This window comes from Leopardus geoffroyi, chromosome C1 (genome assembly GCF_018350155.1).
Source record: "Leopardus geoffroyi isolate Oge1 chromosome C1, O.geoffroyi_Oge1_pat1.0, whole genome shotgun sequence".
In the NCBI taxonomy this organism is placed as follows: Eukaryota; Metazoa; Chordata; class Mammalia; order Carnivora; family Felidae; genus Leopardus; species Leopardus geoffroyi.
Genome location: NC_059328.1, coordinates 209206345 through 209226318, shown reverse-complemented (window position 1 = coordinate 209226318; position 19974 = coordinate 209206345). Strand labels below are relative to the sequence as shown.

Sequence of the window (19974 nt, the reverse complement as noted above, 5' to 3'; positions counted from 1 at the left end):
AATACATTGGTAGCTTTGTCTCTGTATGTTGCGAGCTGTATAATTGGGGGGAGGGTCCTCTAAATGAACTTGCATGTAAAATAAAACATGTATTGAAAGTAAGAATAACAATGACTAATTTGATGTTTACCCACATATTACTTATAACCAAAAATAGCCGTAAGGGTGGTTTCGAATTTAAGCCAACAAAAGATATTTTCAGGAAAGAAGTGGTTTTTCACTCGTGTTTATTAGCCCCCACATCCCACCCCGGAGCACATGGTTCTCAAAAGTAGGGCGATTTGTTGGTTATGTTATTATTCAGAAGGCAGTTTCAGGTAGGATACACCTCCTCGTTGCTTGCTTCGGTCATCTCTGCCACTGTACCTTCGACACGCCAAAGGTGATAGTGTATGTAATTTACTTGCAAATACTTTGGCATAGGAAGTGGTATCTGTGTTCGTGCTGGTTTAAACGCATATTCCAGAAGTGATGCCACAAGCGTATCTGGCAGCTTTATCTCTAATTAGCAACCGAGGGCTGTTCGTGTGGCAGAATGGTTTCTAGAAACGTGTTTCACTGGAGAAGGGAGTAATGTGCAAATTGTGAGCATCTCCCAGCAGCCCCACCCTTGCATGAACTCAATTTCAGGATCCACACTTCTCAGCGTGAGCCCTCGGCTTCGGATGACTTAAGCCCTGCCCCGAGCCATCTTCACTGGATTGTGTCACCTGAGCCGACTGGGAGTAGCCGACACTTGTCCTTTAACATTGTCTCACCTCCCTCTAGCAGACCTGTGTGTAAGCAGCTCTTCAGAGAGCCGACCTTCAGTGAGCTGGTCGGACTGCATGCGTGACCATATTTGAGTCCCCCTGCTAAGAGCGGTTTCCAAGTGTGGCCGAATTCTACACTTGCTTTATCACTAGCAGATCGCTTTGTAGCAAGGTGAGGGCAAGGGGCTCCCATCTGCCTCTAACTGCAGGAAGGTACTGACGCCTGTGAAAACAACCTAATAATTGAGAGAGGCCACGGTTAACAGCACTGTGTGGACGCGTGTTTGTATGTTTAGAAAGTGATGACCACTGAGGAAAATGGGCCAGAACTTTTCCCTTCAATAACCCTTTCTTGAGAAACAGCGAGCCACAGGGAAGAGACTAGGGGCTGATATTCCCTAGTGACATGCATTGCCGTCTGATGAAACCAAAAGTTAACGACTCCTGCATCTGGGAACAGCTAACAGAACCTTGACGTCTTCACCAATTCTCACAGATATTGCTTGGGACATACAAGATGCAGTTGCTAAATCCACACAAATATTTCTTGGGATATTCAAGATACAGATAACAACTCCGCACACAAGCTGTAGAGAGTCGTTATTTATTGTTCCCGTCACCTCTTGGCATTTTTCCCCCTTCTGGAGAAGCGGAAGAAGTCTCAAGACCACGCGGGGCCTTTCTTTTCACCTGTTTTTAGATCAAACAAATAATGTATCGATGCATGACTACAATTACCTTTGGAAAAGTAGATTGCAATATATAAAGCAAAGATACAAGTACCCCCTCACTGCTCTTGACCGAGGACGTACCACTTCCTCTTGTTAATGGTTTATGACTTCAAAACTGTCTATCCATTTACATAAATACATATGTACGTATGCAAATATATGTGGTTTCCAAATGGCAATGGAATTTAAATATCCCCTAGAGCTGGATGACTTTGCAACTAAAATATGAACATGCTTATCCGCCTCATGAGAGTTGCAATATCTTTCACTCCACAGTGCCGTAGTACCTTAGTTCCTAGTATCCCTCATAGGCATAAGTATAATTTGTGGCACCCGTGGGGTTAGGTGTGGCCCTGTGAATAAAATGTAAGCGGCAGAGACTTGAATCACTTTCAGGCGGAAGCTTTACATGCTGTCTGTAAGGCACCATGACCTCTCCTCAGCTACGGGGTCTGGTGAAATACCCCAGACTGATGACGGCTCCATCTGCCCGGACCCTGGGTGAGAAGATACAGGACAGAGTCCCCAGTTGACCTGAGAGGGCCATGTCTGAGCAAGAAATAACCTCGTATTTTAGGCCAATGAGATTCTGGAGGGGTACTCCCGCATCAGGGAGATATAGAGCATCAGCAGAGATAGAGAGAGAGCGCAAGTAGGGGAGGCGCAGAGAGAGGGGTCCTAGAAGATCGGAAGCAGGCTCTGGGCTGAAAGCAGAGTCCGATGGATACAGGTCTAGAACTCATGAACCATGAATACGTGACCTGAGTCAAAGTCTGACGCTTAACCGACTGAGCCACCCAGGCGACCCCGTATGTACGATTTTTAAACGCAGTTGTTTTCCTAATAACAGAACTGGTATCACTTGCAATTGTTAACGTATATAAAATAGTGGCAATAGACAATCTTAAATTTATCTCTTATATTGTTGTACTCAAGGCAGATTTTCCATAGAGTCAGTCAGATATTATCATCCTCTAAACTGTTGTAACTGTTTACACTATTAGAATTAGTCATGAGGATACATATTGACTTACGCTATAGTCAATATTGGTTCATTAATATTGATCTATCAACCATGAAATATTTGTAGGATCTGAAGATCTAGAAATATGGACCAATGTCATTTAATTTGTAGTTTCTGTTTATTAATTTGACTATGTTTTTGTGTGTGTGAGTTCTTTCTATCTACTCTGACTTGCCTACCCATATCTTTTGTCTGTATTTCTACTATTTTGTTGTGCCGTTTAGATTTTTAGGAACACTTTTTTTTTCTAAAATTTGATTTTTAAGTAATTTCTATATGCAATGTGGAGTGTAAACCCAAGGTCAAGAGTCACATGCTCCACAGACTAAGCCAGCCAGGTGCCCCTAGATTTTTAGGGAATCTTATATGTTAGGCTTCCTTATACTGGATACATTGTACATGTTGCAAATACTCTCTCCTAGTCTATCTTTTGCTTTTAAATTTCATTTCTCATGTGTTTTATGACACAGAGCTCTGACTTTCATATAGTAAAATCTCTGCCTTGATAGACATGGAATCTAGAATATGTTGGGCTTAGGAAGTTTTTCCCCAGTCAGCAAAGCACTATAAAATGAATTATATTTTTATTACAACTTAAATTATTTATAAAATTCCATTATAGCTTTAAGGGTTGTTTTATGTTTAACTCTTAAATCCAACTAGAATTTATTTCAGTGAATGGTGCAAGGTAGTGACTGCAATGTATTACGTTTTGTTCAAATGAATAATTGTGCCCACATGATTTGTTGAATAATCTGCTTTTTTTGGTGGATTTATAACAAACATCTTGCATCAGCATCTGCTTCTAGTGGGGCTGAACCTGTGAACATTTGGAAAGAACTGATATGTAGACCCTATTGGCCCTGCTGATTGCTGGTGAATGAATGCTGTTCTTGAGGATGGTGGACCATTATTGTCATAAACACAAGTCCCACAAGATGACTTGGTGGTCACAGTGTTTCTTCATTTGAAGAATGCACATCATCCGGGGCACCTGGCTGGCTCAGTTAGTTAAGTTTTTGACTTTGGCTCAGGTCGTGACCTCAAGGCTCGTGAGTTGAAGTCCCGTGTCAGGCTCTGTGCTGACAGCTCAGAGCCTGGAGCCTGCTTCGGATTCTGCATCTCCCTCTCTCTCTCTCTCTCTCTCTCTGCTCTCCCCGGCTCACACTCTGCCTCTCTCTGTCTCTCAAAAATAAATAAAAACATTACAAATTTGTTTTTTAAAAGAATGCACATCATCATAAAGAAAGACCACCCAAGTATCTGAAGTAGAGAGTTCAAATAGGCGTCACTCTATCAACACGAATGGGAAGAAATGGGGCTGGGGCAGGTGACAGGGAGAGGAAAAGAGTAGATCAGATGGGAGGTGATCTGCCTTATGTATCGATGGCTGCTCGGCTCCAGCCCATCCCAGCCATGGGGACACATGGGGCCAGGTTTTTTCCCCAACAGAACTTTTGGTTCCATTTATATACGTATAATTTCCTGCTGCCTGATTGAGCAGGTGCACGAGTATGTTTCCAACCATTTTTTTTCTCTAGAAGGAAAAAGGTTTCTGAAGCAGAGAAGAAAAGATTTCCTGATTTTAATATGTATTAAAACCTTAATTTACCTTTAGCCATATGCCTGGTTTTATAGTCATGAGACATGAGATGGCAGTATATTAAAGCCAAAGGTCTGCTGTTAGGTTCGTGAAGTTTCAAATGGTAACAGGTCAGAATGCACATCTTGACATGGAGAGCAGTTATGCCAGGTTTTCACCCCAAACTAAAACCGTGTCATTCTCCCTTCCTGGGGGAATGGGTGAGTGAGGTAAATGAGAGAGAGGCCAAAGAGAGAGGCCCAGATGCTCTCAAGGGTCCCACACCCAGAGGGAGACATTACAATCAGGGATAAGTTGTATGCATCACATTAGTGTCATTATATGATCTGATGTTTTAGAAAATCATGATATATCCTCAAATCTACAAGGTATCAGAACAGGAAATTTTCACGTTCTGTATTTAAGAATTGGGAAAATAAAATATTTACCTTCACTCATTTTATAAGAATGAGTGATAATCTTGTAGTTCTTGGTGTCCTCATAAAGTTTTGTTTTCTCCAGAAGGATACAAGCTCTATTAGATTTTTTACTACCTATTTATCGATGAATTTTCATCTTCCAATATACATACCATGTACAATAAAAGATAGCAACTTTATTTTCCTGTAGAATGGTAGATTACATAGGTAATCCCTTTATCATTTCACTCATCATTTCACTGTCCCTCAGGAAGGCCTTTAACTCCTAAACCAATTATATGCATTAGAGCAAGTTAGAATTTAGAATTTTTGCTTTGTACTGAACATTTGAAAGTCATTCTTTTTTTTTTTTTTTTTTTTTTTTTGCAAGAGAGAGAGAGAGAGAGAGAGAGAGGGAGAGAGAGATCAAGGGAGGGGCAGAGAGAGAGAGAGAGAGAGAGAGAGGGAGAATCCAAAGCAGACTCCACACACAGCGCAGAGCCTGACTCAGGGTTCAATCCTACTACCCTGGAATCATGACCTGAGCTGAAATCAAGAGCTCAACCAACTGAGCCACCCAGGTACCCCTGAAAGTCATTCTTCTACTTCAAGACCAAGCCTTCCACCCGCATCCAATTTTTGTTTTCAAACATCAAATGTGCTACGTTTAATTTCAGTTAACATTAGCAAAAGAATAACAAACCTGGAAGGAATGAAATCAGAGGGCATGCTAAATTTCAAATGAGTGTCTTCTTTTAGCAACAAAAGATTAAGAGTATGAGAATAAACTATAGAAAGAATGTATTGGGATGCCTGGGTGGCTCAGTGGGTTAAGCGTCCAACTCTGGATTTTGGCTCAGGTCATGATCTCACGCTGTGTGAGATCAAGCCCCACATTGGGTTCTGTGCTGAGCATGGAGACTGCTTGGGATATTCTCTATTCCTCTGTCTCTGGCCTCCCCCTTCCCAAAAAATAAATAAGTAAACTTTAAAAAAAAAGAATTTTTTTAAACTTTCTAAAACAAGTAAGTAGGACCAAAACTGACTAATAATGCATTTGGCTCCAAAAGTCAATCACCAGTTTGACTGTGTCGCCGTCAGTGTTAAGTGTTGCTATACGGTATAAGAAGCCCGCATTTATCTTAATGAACTGGGGAATAGTTCAGAGAAGTATCTGTGAAAAGGACAAACATCATAATATTAGTGAACCTGAATAAAAAGCTGTTCCGAAATGTGACATCAGTCAAAATCCAATCGGAAGATGGAAACCACATAATAATTTGAACAATGAAAGTTTGATGTCGAGAATTGTCGACTACGGCGGGGAAACCTCTATACAGCAGGAAAGAGGATTCTAAAAACTACCCTCGGGCTGAGGGAGATGACTCAAGGAAGGAACAAATATGGAAGATGGGAATCCCTTCCTCAAGAAATTCAGACCTTGTTAGAGTATGGTTGTGGCTCCTTGGATGTCGAAGAAGCTTGCCGAGTTGCCTTGGGCGAGAACTGCAGCATGGTCCCCAGGTAAGCCAGAAACATCCCTCTGGGGTACCATTCCAACTGGATTGGGGGAAGCATCACTTGGGTAGCCCTTGGCACACCCTGTGGGCAGCAGCAAATTAGGAGCAGGAAGTAGATGAGAAAAAAAGGACTTGGAGAGAAGTCTTTTCCTCCGGTAGTGTCTCTCTATCGCCTCCTGTTGACAAATCTTTACATGATGCAAGTTGCAAAGCAAAACTCTACAGGACCCAAACGCATCCTCATAGAGCAGGTAATGAGAGGGTAGATTTGGAGCTTAAAGGATATAAATGGGTTACTTTTACAGTTATATTTAACTTTCTACTATCTAGTCATTTCTATGTGGATACAAGTGCTTAAGTTGCCAAAAAGCTTAATATTCAATTCATAATATCATTCAGTATCTATGAAAATCTGTGAAAGTCAGCGCAGCTCCAAATTCTGTGAGGACCGACGCTTATACAAATTGGGGAAAAAAGAAACAAAATTATGAATTCCGTAATTCATGTGAAAAGGTACTAAGTCTAAAGTAAATGTATATCCAACCTAACTTCTTAGCCAGATCCCCAAATTCCCACAGCCACTCCAGTCATCCCAAATTAAGGCCAAATAGGATGGAAAATAAATTAAAATAGAAAAAAGTGGGTCCCACTTTTTCAAATTTCACAAAATCATATGACCATGCAAACATATTACTAAGGTCTGTCCTGGCATCCTAGAGTAGCTTTTACACGTGTGTAGCACAAAATTCAAGCTTCATTAGTTTCACATCAAACCTACCTCTGATGCTCAATCTAACCATAATTTATTACGATCTTAATAAATTCTATTGGATTTCCATTCCTTTGTGTTGTTAGTTTTCATTAAATGTTTGGTGCTTTTTGTTTTTTTCGCACACATTTTTTGAGAGGTAGGTTAATTCGTTTAGGGAAGTGTCCAGGATATCCTTTTTAGTAGATCTATATACTCTTAAACTCTACCCATGCCTCTGGGTTTTAGATACTGCAGGTGATATCCTTTGCACAGCTTGGCAGATAAATTCCACCGTGCCTGTGTAACCTGGCCCCTGCCTCTCTCCCTGACTTCATCTTTACTATATCTGTGGCCAGTGGGGTTCCTCAACACATCAGACCCATTCTATCTCAGAGTTTTTACAGTCCCTCAAATATCTGAAAACCTCCTCCAGGTCTTTGCATAGTAACCATTCATTGCTTCCATCTCTACTCACCTCTTCGGATTTAGTGAATAATACATTTTACAAACCAGAAAGAGAAAGCTCTGAGGAGTCATCAGAAAATATCGAGGCCAATGATTTTTGCCTCACTTGCTTCTCTGTAATGACCTTATTCATTTTTATGCCGCGAGTTGCTGTCTTGCTTGGCTTTCTAAATTGCTCTGATCAAGTTCCCCACTGGGTTCTTCTGCAGAATCCTGATATTAATTTGAAACAAGGCCACACATTTAAATAAAAATGAGGTCAACTTCTTTCAAAGTTTCCACCCAGCAGCCTTTGAAATGAATGGTCCCTCTCCCAAAACTACATAGTCCGGAACTTATTTTTTAGCTTTATAATATCCTTACCCTTGTGTCTTTACCAGCAAACTTCTTACCTCCGTCCAAGTTTACGTTGTGATCTATCATCCCCTTCATCCTCCATTTGTTTCCATCTTTACCTTGTTTATTGCCTTTTTCAATATTTGAAGGGAGGGACTTGTCTCTCTCTTTTTGTTTTTAAGTTCATTTATTTATTTTGTCAGAGAGAGAGAGAGAGAGCACACATAAGCAGGGAGAGGCAGAGAGAGAGGGGGAGAGAGAATCCCCAGCAAGCTCCGCACGGTCAGCACAGAGCCTGACACGGGGCTCAAAATCACAAACCGTGAGATCATGACCTGAGCCGGAACCGAATTGGATGTTTCACCAGCTGAGCCACCCAGGAGCCCCTAGTGACTCTTTTCTCTTATCCAATGCATATAGTCATTTGAGTTTGAGATCTCTGATCTATGACAGGAGAAGGCAGGGACTTGTAGTCCGATACTGAGTCAGTGGGTTACTGGAACCACGTGGAACTGTTTGGAACTTGGACAATGTAGTTGATACTGTAAACTATGTGAAGTTTCTAGAACAGGATAAGCAGTTAGTCTCAGATAAAATCTAGAGAATCCTCAGGCACGTAGATTATTTTGATACTATCAGGGATGTCTAAATATTTACCAAGTGGTTTCAGTGGTTTGCATGACTTTTTTCAGAAATTTTCCATTATAAAAGGAGAAGCGTATCCATATTAATTACTAGCAAATCAATATGTCCATATACGTGATCTCTGACATGAAGATGTCAAATCCCAAGGGAATGAATAAGGTGGACATATGAATAAAGCTTCTTCTGGCAGAGGCAATGAATAATCTTTCTGGTCTCAGATCAAGCTCCCTTTAGCCATTCGAATACTTCTCAATTTTGCCACATTTGAGAATTACCTGAACGCCAGGTGATACATCCTTGAGGTTTGTATGGGGGGGTTAACTTGGTGATACTATCTTCAACCTCGACATGATTGATCGTACCAGTTGTGTGAACTCTAAAAGGAGTAAGGTCGTCATCATTTCATTTATTCACAGCCATATCCCTGTCATGGATAATAATGGCTGACATATAAGCACTCAAGAAATATTTATTCAGTGAATCAAATCAAGTACTTTAACACGCTAACTTTATATTTTAAATACACAAAAAATTCTTAGCTATTTAGCTAAGCTAAAATAATATTAGCTATAAATAATATTATAAATATAATAATAAATATAATAATAAATACACATATAATAAAAATAATAATATAAATAATAAAATAATATTAGCTATAAAATAATAACAAATGCTTTTTTTTTTTCCTACCCCAGTGTCATGAGTAATACCTTTCAAGGACCGTTGTGAAGAAATATTGCTGAGGAAGATAGTATTGAGGTGTTAATGCCCTGTGGAATGGTACACTTTTACTTAATAACAGATATTGTTCTATTATCTCTCTTTCTAGTTCTCTCTCATTCTCTCTCTCTCCCTCTCTCTCTCCTTGTCTCTTCTCTTCCCTTCTCTTTCCTTTATAAATATGATATCATTCAGTATGTTCCCTAAAGAAAGACTAACAAAAGTTGGATAGATGTACTGCCTAAAACAAAGTACCTCCTTAAGCCAATATGTCTTTTTTTTTTTAATTTTTTAACATTTATTCATTTTTGAGAGACAGAGGGAGCATGAGCGGAGATGGGGCAGAGAGAGGGAGACACAGAATCCAAAACAGGCTCCAGGCTCTGAGCTGTCAGCACAGAGCCCGCCGTGGGGCTTGAACTCCTGAACCATGAGATCATGACCTGAGCCGAAGTCCGACGCTCAACCGACTGAGCCACCCAGGCGCCCCAATATGTCTTTTTTTTTTTAATGCAGCTGAGAAGGTACTTTGAAACATATCAAGAAACTGAATACAACATAGTGTGGCAATGATAGTTGCTCTAAGGAAAATGTACCAGAAAAATCAATTCGAAAGCCAATTTACCCTTTGACTTTAGTGAATTCATTTGACCTTAGTGAATTCATTTGATCTTCTATGCAACCAGTTAGAAGATTAATAAGAAATGATCAATAAAGACAAATATTTCTGAAAAACTAAAATCCCTTACACTGAGCTGTAGTTGTAAAATTTTTCTCTTGTTGAGAACATACTGTCTCTTTGGTCTTAAGTCTCTAAATGGATTAATTCCATTTGTGGTATGTGAATACAGCATAGTGTTTGCATAGTGTCAAAATGTCTTTGAATTTCTGTATACAGCAAATACCAAATTGACAAAAAGTAATTTAAATAAGAGGCTGTGTTGCATTGGTTTTTGTTTTAGAACCAGGTAATCCTCGTTTGAGTTTCCAGGATCTGTAACTACTATTTGTAGAAGTTTGGACAACGTCTGTAAACTTCAATTACTTTATGTAGAAAATGAAGATAATCATAGAGTTGAGGTAAGAATTAAGTGGAACATATTAAAAACAGATCAGTATCTGGCATGGAGTAAGCAATAAATCATAGCAGTCATTTTATTATCATTATCGGTGGTATTCCTCTGATGATAAATTCTAAACTTATAGTTAGTAATTACATAGGTATCACGGTGTGCATTTTTGTGAGCTAACCTCATTCCTGGATGCTTTTATTTCATGCTTTAATCTTTTTTTTTTTTTAATTTCCTTCTTCTAGTTCTCACACATTGCTAACACATGTTACCTTGCTATATTTTATGCATCAATAAATGTAGTTTTAATTTATTTTACAACGGAGTGGAGTTTAAATAAATATGTAGATGGATAGATATAAACCATAACGATATAAATAATATATGTATTTACAGTAATCTTGGGCTATGAATTAATATATGTCACAAGACCTCAGACAATTCTTGTTTCATGGTGATGAAACAGAGAAAGGAAAAGAATGTGTCGATAAAGTGCGAGGACTTTGCATGACCTGTCACTGTCCAGAACAGTACTGGGTGTAGGAGGACTTTGATAAATATTTGTTGAATAAATCCACAAAGGAAGTCCATGAATATTATTTAAGATTTTCATGTGCAGAGCAATGGGCCAGACACCTTGGAGAATAAAAGATTTACAACTAGTAAGCCCAGTTAGCCCCTTTCTGAAAATTACTATATAGTATTAGATGACCAACTAATAATAACTATTATGAACAGGTGGCATTGCAATGGAGATCCAAACACCACACCATGTGTTTTTATGTGCTTGGGGTACAAATCGGTCTTTGACTGGTGGACATCAGTTCCAACCTGGGGGACATTGGTAGACTCCTAATACTATTACCAACAACAAAGATTTCTTAGTAACACCTGGACACCAATTTCTAAGCAATACCCAGAATAATTTTTAAAGGGTACCTTAAAAAAGGGGGTTGGCTCAGTTGGTTGAGCATCCAACTCTTGGTTTCAGCTCAGACTTCCATCTCCTATTTTGTGGAATTGAGCCCCTCGTTGGACTCCGTGCCGATAGCTTGGAGACTGCTTGGGATTCTCTCTCTCTTTTCTCTCTCTCTGCCTCCCCCGCCCCCCAGCTGCATGCTCGCTCTCTCTCAAAATAAATGAACAAACATTAAAAATAACATCCCTGTCCTCATAGAATATTGACTTCTTCAGAGGGCAGATGGGCACCTAATCACAAAGAATTGATTTAACCGAAAGCTGGAAGTTTCTCCCCACAGCAGTACTGTTTGCCATGAGGTGCCTCTAATTAACAGTAGGGCTATGAATGGACACATTTTTTGCATTTGGTGCTGTGGACAAAATATTGTTTCTGGTGAACGTGACACAATTTCCAATATACGGAACAGAGGTGATTCTTTAACATAGCTTTCTCAGTAACAGCTTCATATTCTAATCATCTGGGAGGTTGTGGGGAAGAAAGCAGAAAGGATACGAAGGAAGAGATGGGGGGGGGTGTGTGAAGGAAAAGAAGGAAAAATTGTCTAGCCCTGAAACCTAGCCTGATAAACCCAGAATCAATAGAAGTGGGCCCAGCCATCAGTAATAAATAAAATATCCCGAGAGGAATGTAATGAGCTGCCGTGGTCGAAAACCACACCTGGGCAATGATCCAGGGCACTGTTTCTCAAGCCTTACTGGGAATAAGAATCATCTGGATAGCTTGCTAAAACAGATCAATGAAGCCCAGCCCCGAAGATTCATGCATCTCAGCTCCAGAGATCCATCTAGGATGGAGCTTAAGATTTTGCATTTTTTTTTTTTAATTTATTTTTGAGACAGAGAGAGACCGAGCATGAGCAGGGGAGGGACAGAGAGAGGGGGAGACACAGAATCCGAAGCGGGCTCCAGGCTCTGAGCTGTCAGCACAGAGCCGGACGCAGGGCACGAACTCAGGAAGTGTGAGATCGTGACCTGAGCTGAAGTCGGATGCTCAACCGACTGAGCCACCCAGGCACCCCAAGATTTTGCATTTCTAACCCGTCCCAAGACAATTCTGTGGTGTCCATCCGTGAAGTACACTTTGAGTACCAGTGCTCTAGAGTGTGGTACCAAAGGCTACCTGATAATTGGCAGAGAAGTGAGTCATCTGGGAGTCGTTGCTTAGTAAATAGTCTATGGACGGACAGCATCAGCATCTCCTGGGATCTTCTAGAAATGCCAAATCTCAGACTCTGATGAATCAGAACGTGTATGTTAATACAATCGGCAGGCGATAGGCATGTTTGTTAAAGTTGGAGAAGTACTGATCTAATCCTCAATTTTGGCCACACACTGGAGTCTCTTGAGTACTTTCAAAATTTAACAAGGTTGGGACTCCCCGCAGGATGCTTTGTGGACAATAGATTTTAGAAATTGCCAGCATGACTCTTCTATGTAGCAAAGTATGAGAAGCACAATTCTAGGGGACATGATTTGAGGTGATGTTGTGCAAATTTATCCATAAACCTTTTTTTAATGTTTATTTTTGAGAGAGAGAGAGAGAGAGAGAAAGCATGAGTGGGGATAGGCAGAGAGAGAAGGAGACACAGAATCCAAAGCAGACTTCGGACTCTGAGCTGTCAGCACAGAGACCGATGCGGGGCTCGAACTCACAGGCCGTGAGATCATGACCTGAGCCGACGTCAGATGCTCAACAGACTGAGCCACCCAGGTGCCCCCTGCATAAACTTCCTCCTCTTCCAATTTCCTAGTCTGCCACATTGCCTGACATTCTACTAATAGGTATTCACTTACACATGTTAATAAGAATCCTCTCCTATGCAAATGGCCAGAGGAGAATGGACATTGTTTTATCATGCATTCTACTATCAACATAATTAATCAGACTCTGAGATCATAAAGTTGGAAACAAATAAGTCTAGTGGCAGTTGGGAAAATAGAAGAGACGATATAGAATATGGGGGTACTTCTTGTTGTGAGCTGAGATGGATGGAAACTTGCAGCATTGACGATGTGGAGCATGATTATTTCTGGTTCAACCCTCAAGTACAGTGCCCACAGAACACGGAGTGGCTGGACGAGGGGCTAAATGGTGGGGATAGACTTGATTTCTTTTAAGAAATGAACATGAAAAGAATTTGAGGAATTATAAAATTGTAATAAATCACACTGCAATTGGACCTGTGGCAGAAGATGTAAGTGATTGATGAAGCAGCCATGAGAAACTATTACAGGAGACTATATTATCACAAGTACACTTTTTTGGTGTAAGCTTGCCGAGTTCCAGTACCTTGTTTTACATATGTCAAGTGCCCAATGACATTTTAGCTATTGGTAACCCCAGTAAGTGTTAACCACAAACACTTGTTCCCTATTTAAACTAGATTAATTTCAGAGGTATGATTGAATGCATGAACGCGGCAAACACCCATGCCATAAACGTTTTATATACGCAGGTCTAAGACAGCTGGATTTTTTCTTAATGCCTCCAGCATATTTCAGACCCATGCTGAGTCATTTAATTGGAATTAGGTGCATATTGAAGGAAGAAAAGTGTCGTTTCTTCTTATTTAGTGACTCATCTGTATGAGGCAGAAGCCAAGTGGTGATTGAGGACCACTGGGGGTCACATAGCTAAACTGAAGAGTCTAGGGTCTCACTTTTCACCCCTGCCGCTCGTCCACGATACATACAATGTCAGGGATCACTCCTGAAGTTGAAAACTGTATGGGCTTTTCTTCGAAAGATTCTCACAAATCGTGTTTCTTGGTGAATGAATACCAACAGCAACAAAGTCAACTAATTTAAACTATTGCTTTTATTATAATTACACGGGAGCACAAATAAATAAGCACAAAAGTATTGTAAAATATTGCCAATGCACTAAAGAAAACAAATTGTTTCCCAACAACATCTGGTTACTTCAGTAGTATCAAAGTACATTTATAATTACATGTTACCTAAAAAAATCAAGTACAAAAATTAAGAGAAATTAAAACATCAGTGTTTATATTAATATGCATATAGAAATGGCTAACAACACATGAATAGAGAAATCTGTTAGCTAATGCTTATTTGCACAATTTTTCAGGCACATACCTGACATTTTTAATGAGTTATGAAAATGTAATATGACATTCAGCTTCTTCGATACGGTAAACACGTTATGTCGAAATGGATGTTTAATGGTTTCTTTTAAAAACCCTGTCTTTTAAAAATGTCGTGCCATTATCCACTAAAAAACAATATTTTATATCATCTCTCAATAGCTATTTGTTTTAGTTTCTTGAAAAGAGCAAAAAAGGAAACATACAAGTGCTAAATACGTAAACACATTTTTAGTGCAAGATAACAAGACCTGTGACTTTACTGTGCTTTGCTTTTTATAATCACAGTGCACTTTATGCCAATTGCTACACTATCAATGTTAACTCAAGGAGTTCCAAACAAAAGAAGTGCATACTAAACATTTTCATATATATTATATACAGTATGTATACTGTATGTGGGTGTATACATGTGTAAATGTAGATGTTTTTAGGGTGGGTGAACCCAGTCACATTTGGGGACAATTGAACACTTCGAAAAGATCTTCATACGTACTTGGTTGCGATAAATCCAGCAATGTTTCTGTAAAGGTGTTTCCCCTTAAATTTGAAACTGTGTAATATTTAAAGGGAAATGTAATCAGATGGTTTTTTTTCTTCCAGATTACACACACTTTGCTGCAATGTAATTGACCCAAATATCAAAGGGTTTTAAATCAATCCAAACAACAAGCCACAATGTTCAAGTCCAACATGGCAAACGTGTTATCCTTTTACTGAGATACACAGACAGCAGTACATATCCTATGTGTACATATAGAGTTTTATACATAAACATTTTATACTTAGACATTAACTTTAATATGTTTTAGTATTTTTTTCGACTGTACACTTGATCTGGAAAAAAAGAGAGAATACCATATATAAACACAAAGGAGATGTCAAACATGTGATATTGTATACCTTCTTAGAAATAATTGGCTTTGTTTTGAAACTTTAAGGATTGCATAATTAAGTTCCTTGAAGGCAGGGATCATATCTTTTTGAATATTTAATTCCAAGTGCTTCACAGAATTTTTTAAAATAACTAATACGTTTCTCAACCATGAACTGCTAATAATAAATTAATAAATTGTCCACATTCTACAATTAGCTATCAATGTTCCCATGGAGGGAAGATGTAGTAAGTTAATCTTACATATTATAGGTACCATTTTTCTTCAGTTCCATTTAAGTTTGGGATACAATGCCCTATGAATTGTTATTCCATCCTACTTGTATTCCTTTAAAAGGGTAAATTGTATCTTGTCTCAGATCACCTACTGCTTAAATCAGAGGAAAGTTTTTTTTTTTTTTTAATTTTATAGGTAGCCATAATGAACTTACAATCTCTTTTCTGCTTTAGTGAAGTGATTCACTTTAACATATAGGTGATATTTAAATTGTATCGTTAATGTGCATTGTTTTGATGCCTTCTATATAGTTCATTAAAACAATAACCCAAAAAGGTTGCTTAGTTCTTTTCTTTTTCTTTCTTTCTTTACTTGATTACTAAACGTGCCCAAAGAGTCAAACCAAATGATATGTGAGGATGAGGCCAAAGCCAGAGTGTAGTAAGAAAAATGTTTCTCTGTTCTCTGGAAGCATTCAACAAAACTATATGGAACCTCCGTGTCCCAAGTCCCAACATCCTGTTTTGAAAAGGGAAGTTGTATCTTCTGGTATCCAGACCATTTCTGGATATTTGAATGTGTATATTCTTTAAAACTACAAACGTTAACCTCTTAATTTTTGCTTTCTTTCACTTTCCCGAATATTTTGTATGGGTGGACATTAACCTTCACTTAACGCAAATCAATCACCTTCATCTGAACTTAATGTCTGCAGCATAAATATGGGGGAAAGGGTAGTAGTGTTCCTGTGAGGAACTGCCATAAAACCTCAGAAGATGCTAGTTTCTGGCATTGCACAGAAATGCAGAATTTGATTTTTCCCTTACATCGACTCTAAAGAAATTGGTCTCTTGTGTGCTAACAAGTTCTTCCTATAGAAAAGCATCTTGCTGACAGCCAATAAAGTTCTGTTTCTGTAAAATTTGCTGTGAAAAGACCATTTCTCATAGGTATGAGCTCTTCCCACCCGATAACCATGCCAGGATACCGTTTGCTCTTTGGCACTGCTAAAAAGATGAGCTATACCTTCCCATTGTGTTCTGTATGTGGAATGTTGATCATCTGACCAAGTTCACAGACTGAAGCATCCTGGTTGCCTGCCACGAGAGAATACACTGATTTTTCTTTGTATCCTAATGACTTCTTTTTCTCCATACAAAGAAACGCTACACAAAGAGAAAATTAATTATAGAATGGTTATGGCCCTATCAGCTAAGCTGCAATGGACAGTGGTTTGGGCACTGAATAAAAGTTACGGAGTCAAATATCAGCGAAGCCACTTTTCCAGATCGTTCAGTTACTTCCCATGGAAAGGAAGATTTGGAGATATTAAATAGAAATAGTTGCCCAAGGTCAGATTTTCAAACAAGCTGCCTTCTCAGAAAATAACTTGCTTGAAAAAAGGGTCCATGAAACCTGGCAACATCATGAGTTTGGCAGAACAAATGGGAATGTCTGAATCCAACACACATCATTTCAGTACCTCTGTTTCCTTCTTGACAAGTGGCCAGCAGTGAGAAATATCTTCTCCCTTATTCAGAAAGATAGGGGGAAAGATTGGCATCTGAAAAACACACTTGGATATGTTACCGAAATATAAATTTCAAAGGAATTATCCAGCCATTACCATACTGAGCCTGAATATACATATACATACACCAAAATCATCATTAAGATGCTGAGAATTGATGTCTTATGCCTCATTGATTGGCTTGAGTACCTGTGGTCAGAATGACCTGAATCAGGCTAACCTGGGTCCTCAGCACATTTTATGTCTATGCTGATTTTATCTTAACACATTTCCATCCCTCTTAGATTGGTACTCCATTGATTGTTGGGTTTGAAATATAATCTCTAACTGGTGAAACACAGCAGTAGGATTTATTGAAGCCACTTAAGATCTCTCCATGATTTCCTGTACTTGTGATCCTGCTTTCTTGTTTGTTTTTTAACCACTTCAGTGATACAAGCAAAACCTAAAACCTCAGTAAGCACTGTACGTATACAGTTCTCCTGCTGAGAACTCATTCACGCAAAAACAACAGATACACATGCTCCCACTTACCCTTTTCCCTTATTCTTTCAGAATTCTAGTTGGACATCAAAATATCCATTACTTATAAAATATTAAAAAATTATCTTATAGCATTTCAAAGGCTTGAAAGGAACGATTACTGGTAAAGCATCACTAGGTTGTTAGCAATATAGATTACAAAAATTCCCTAACTCCTGTTATTTGGTTTCATTGAACAGCAGTGACTCTTGCTGTCAACACCCTTACGAGGAAAACCACTATGACAATAACTTCAAACACGTACCTTTTTCTCTCAGAAATATAATACTAAATTGATTGTTAAAGAAGAATCACATACTGTCAATTTTAGGAAGCATAAATAGTAATTTGAATATTACAAAATATACGCGATAGTTTCCTTTTTATTCATCCGTGGCAATATTTATATTCAACTAACAAGTTATTCTTAAAAGATATATATGATTTGTTTAACTTAAATTTTACCACCACATAAAATTGAATCCACCCCCTTCCACCCCCTCTCCCCTGCATTTCCCGCTTCTTCCTTGAAACAAAATAAAAGAAACAAGGGGTCAAAACTCTTTGGTCATGGTGTCCTAAGCAGTAAGAACGGGTGTGATGGTCATGCACAGAAGATTGCGACCCCAAAATGTGGTGAGAACTCGTTTGAAAAAACTTAAGAAACACTAGTTTGTTAATGGGCCTTAATTTTGAGACAGATTGGCATTTAATGTGCTAAAATATGTAAATGCGTCCGTCTGAATGTTTATTTCTCATTTTCTAGGGGAAACAAACATACACGTGAAAAGTTACTTAAAAATAGTGATTGCAGTGGCTGTGAGGCCCCTGGTCCTGCTTTCTTGAAAGCAGTCTTGCTATTTAGCTATTGATTCCTTATTCCTTCCATTGTCACAGTGAACCCTGGTCTCCTCCAATCAGATCAATGATGCAAGGACACATGTCCCTAAAGTCATTTCTGAAGGAAATGTTTTCTGCTGGGAAATCCAAATATATCCTAATAACTTTCTCTGGAGTCTAATGATTGCTTAGTACAAACAAGACAATATCGAAGAGAAATTCTTATAAAGCCAATGTAGCAAAAATATTGGTATTGATGTAATGTGGACGTCCAAATTAAGCATCGTATTTGCATTCATTTCCTGTCAAATCCTTAGAAACTTACAAAGCAACAGATGTTCTTGACGAATATGATACTCGATTTCTACATTACTAGCACCAGATCTTATATTATGTGATTGAACATGATTTTTATAGCTGTGAGCTCTCATACAGAAGCCAAATGTGGACAGAAAAAAAATAATAACGTCTTAAATGCAAAAATTAATAATAAAAGGCATCAAGGGATTACATATAAAAGAGATAACAAACCAGTTAATACCGAAATTATATCATATAGTAAAACTCTCGATATTTCTGTAATTTATATCCGTATAATGTGTATTATTTCAGGTGTCACCCATAAACTAGTAAAATATTTACATCTTAATATCTTTTGGATTCAAAATAATCCGGGATAAATAAGTGTCTTAATTGCAAGGATACAATTAATATACATTTTATGTTGAAGTTGCCTGTGAGTAGACACAGCTTCCCATGGTTTTTCCGGGGAAGCACTGGCATTCCATCCCGACAGAGAAGACACGTAACAGTTCTTTATCTCAAGACTGAGTCGACCTCCCTCTCTGTGTGGACCTCACGCCATCCTGCGCACAGTCATATGGCGGTGTCCCAGAACACCGTCTGCTGCTTAGAGTAGGGTGGAGGGCTGTACGTCTTTGCCCCCGCATTCTTCTTCCAGCTGGGTAGGATAGGCATGCTATCCTGTTTGCAAAGGCCTTTTTCCGTTTTCTGTCTAGCTTTTATTTCCTTGCACAAGCAACGCTTTTTCTCAATCATCTCAAGCATTGTATGGTCTCCATGAAACCACTGCATGCATGCCACCTAGCAAAAAAGAAAGAGTGAATACAGAAGCAACAAAAAATGGAACGAAAGCAATCGTGTTGTTGTCGTCATTTTTTTTTTTTTTTTTTTTTTTTTTGCACCGTGCTAGTCGTGGTTTTGAAAAAAATGTCAGCTGTTTCTTTACCTTTGTAATTCTTACAAAGCAAAATTGAGGTATGGGGACTATAGATAAGTTTTGTGCTTGACTTTGTGATATAATTAAACAACTATTTGGGTGAGAAGATTTTTCTGATAAGTTTCAGGAGCTCACAGTGTAGAGATAACCCTTTCTTTTTTAAAGCTATTTGCCTTGTATTTACCCATGATTTTTATGTTGACTCCATTGTCTTCTAGGTGTCTAAGTTCAATTATTGGAACTGCTTTTCAGTGAGATCTAATATGAATATGAGATGTTTTGAAGATTTTAAAGAACATTTTTGTTCTTGAAATAAAACTTTTTTTTTTATAAAAAACAAACAGAATTAAGATTTTTCATAATTCTACCAAAACGACTTTGCTTATGCATCAAATGCTTGGAATTTAAATGCCCAAATAATTTTTTGCAAAGAATTTTTTCCATGCTTTTGATGCTTCAGCAAATGTCCAATTAGAATCATTGACCTCTGCCTTCACGCTGACCCAGGCAATTTAGAGAAACAGATTCCTGGGGTCAGTTATGTGCCAGGAGATGGTTCAGAGCTGACTGTGTACTGATAGACATCACATGTTTCTTGAAAGATGAACATTGCACCCTGGTAG

At 38.6% G+C, this 19974-nt stretch overlaps 1 protein-coding gene across 4 annotated transcripts in view; it reads right to left on the bottom strand.

Annotated features, from left to right (window-relative positions):
• Window positions 1–13799: 13799 nt before the first annotated feature.
• The window catches only part of NYAP2 (neuronal tyrosine-phosphorylated phosphoinositide-3-kinase adaptor 2), a 268785-nt gene continuing 262610 nt past the window's right edge, over window positions 13800–19974 (bottom strand). For 3 of the 4 annotated variants that reach the window (XM_045481488.1, XM_045481494.1, XM_045481491.1), the window contains one exon: window positions 13800–19215. In XM_045481488.1, the coding sequence (XP_045337444.1) occupies window positions 18988–19215 (228 nt within the window). In that variant the 3' untranslated portion in view covers window positions 13800–18987. The remainder of the gene's footprint in view (window positions 19216–19974) is intronic. The other variant, XM_045481489.1, reaches the window with a different exon arrangement.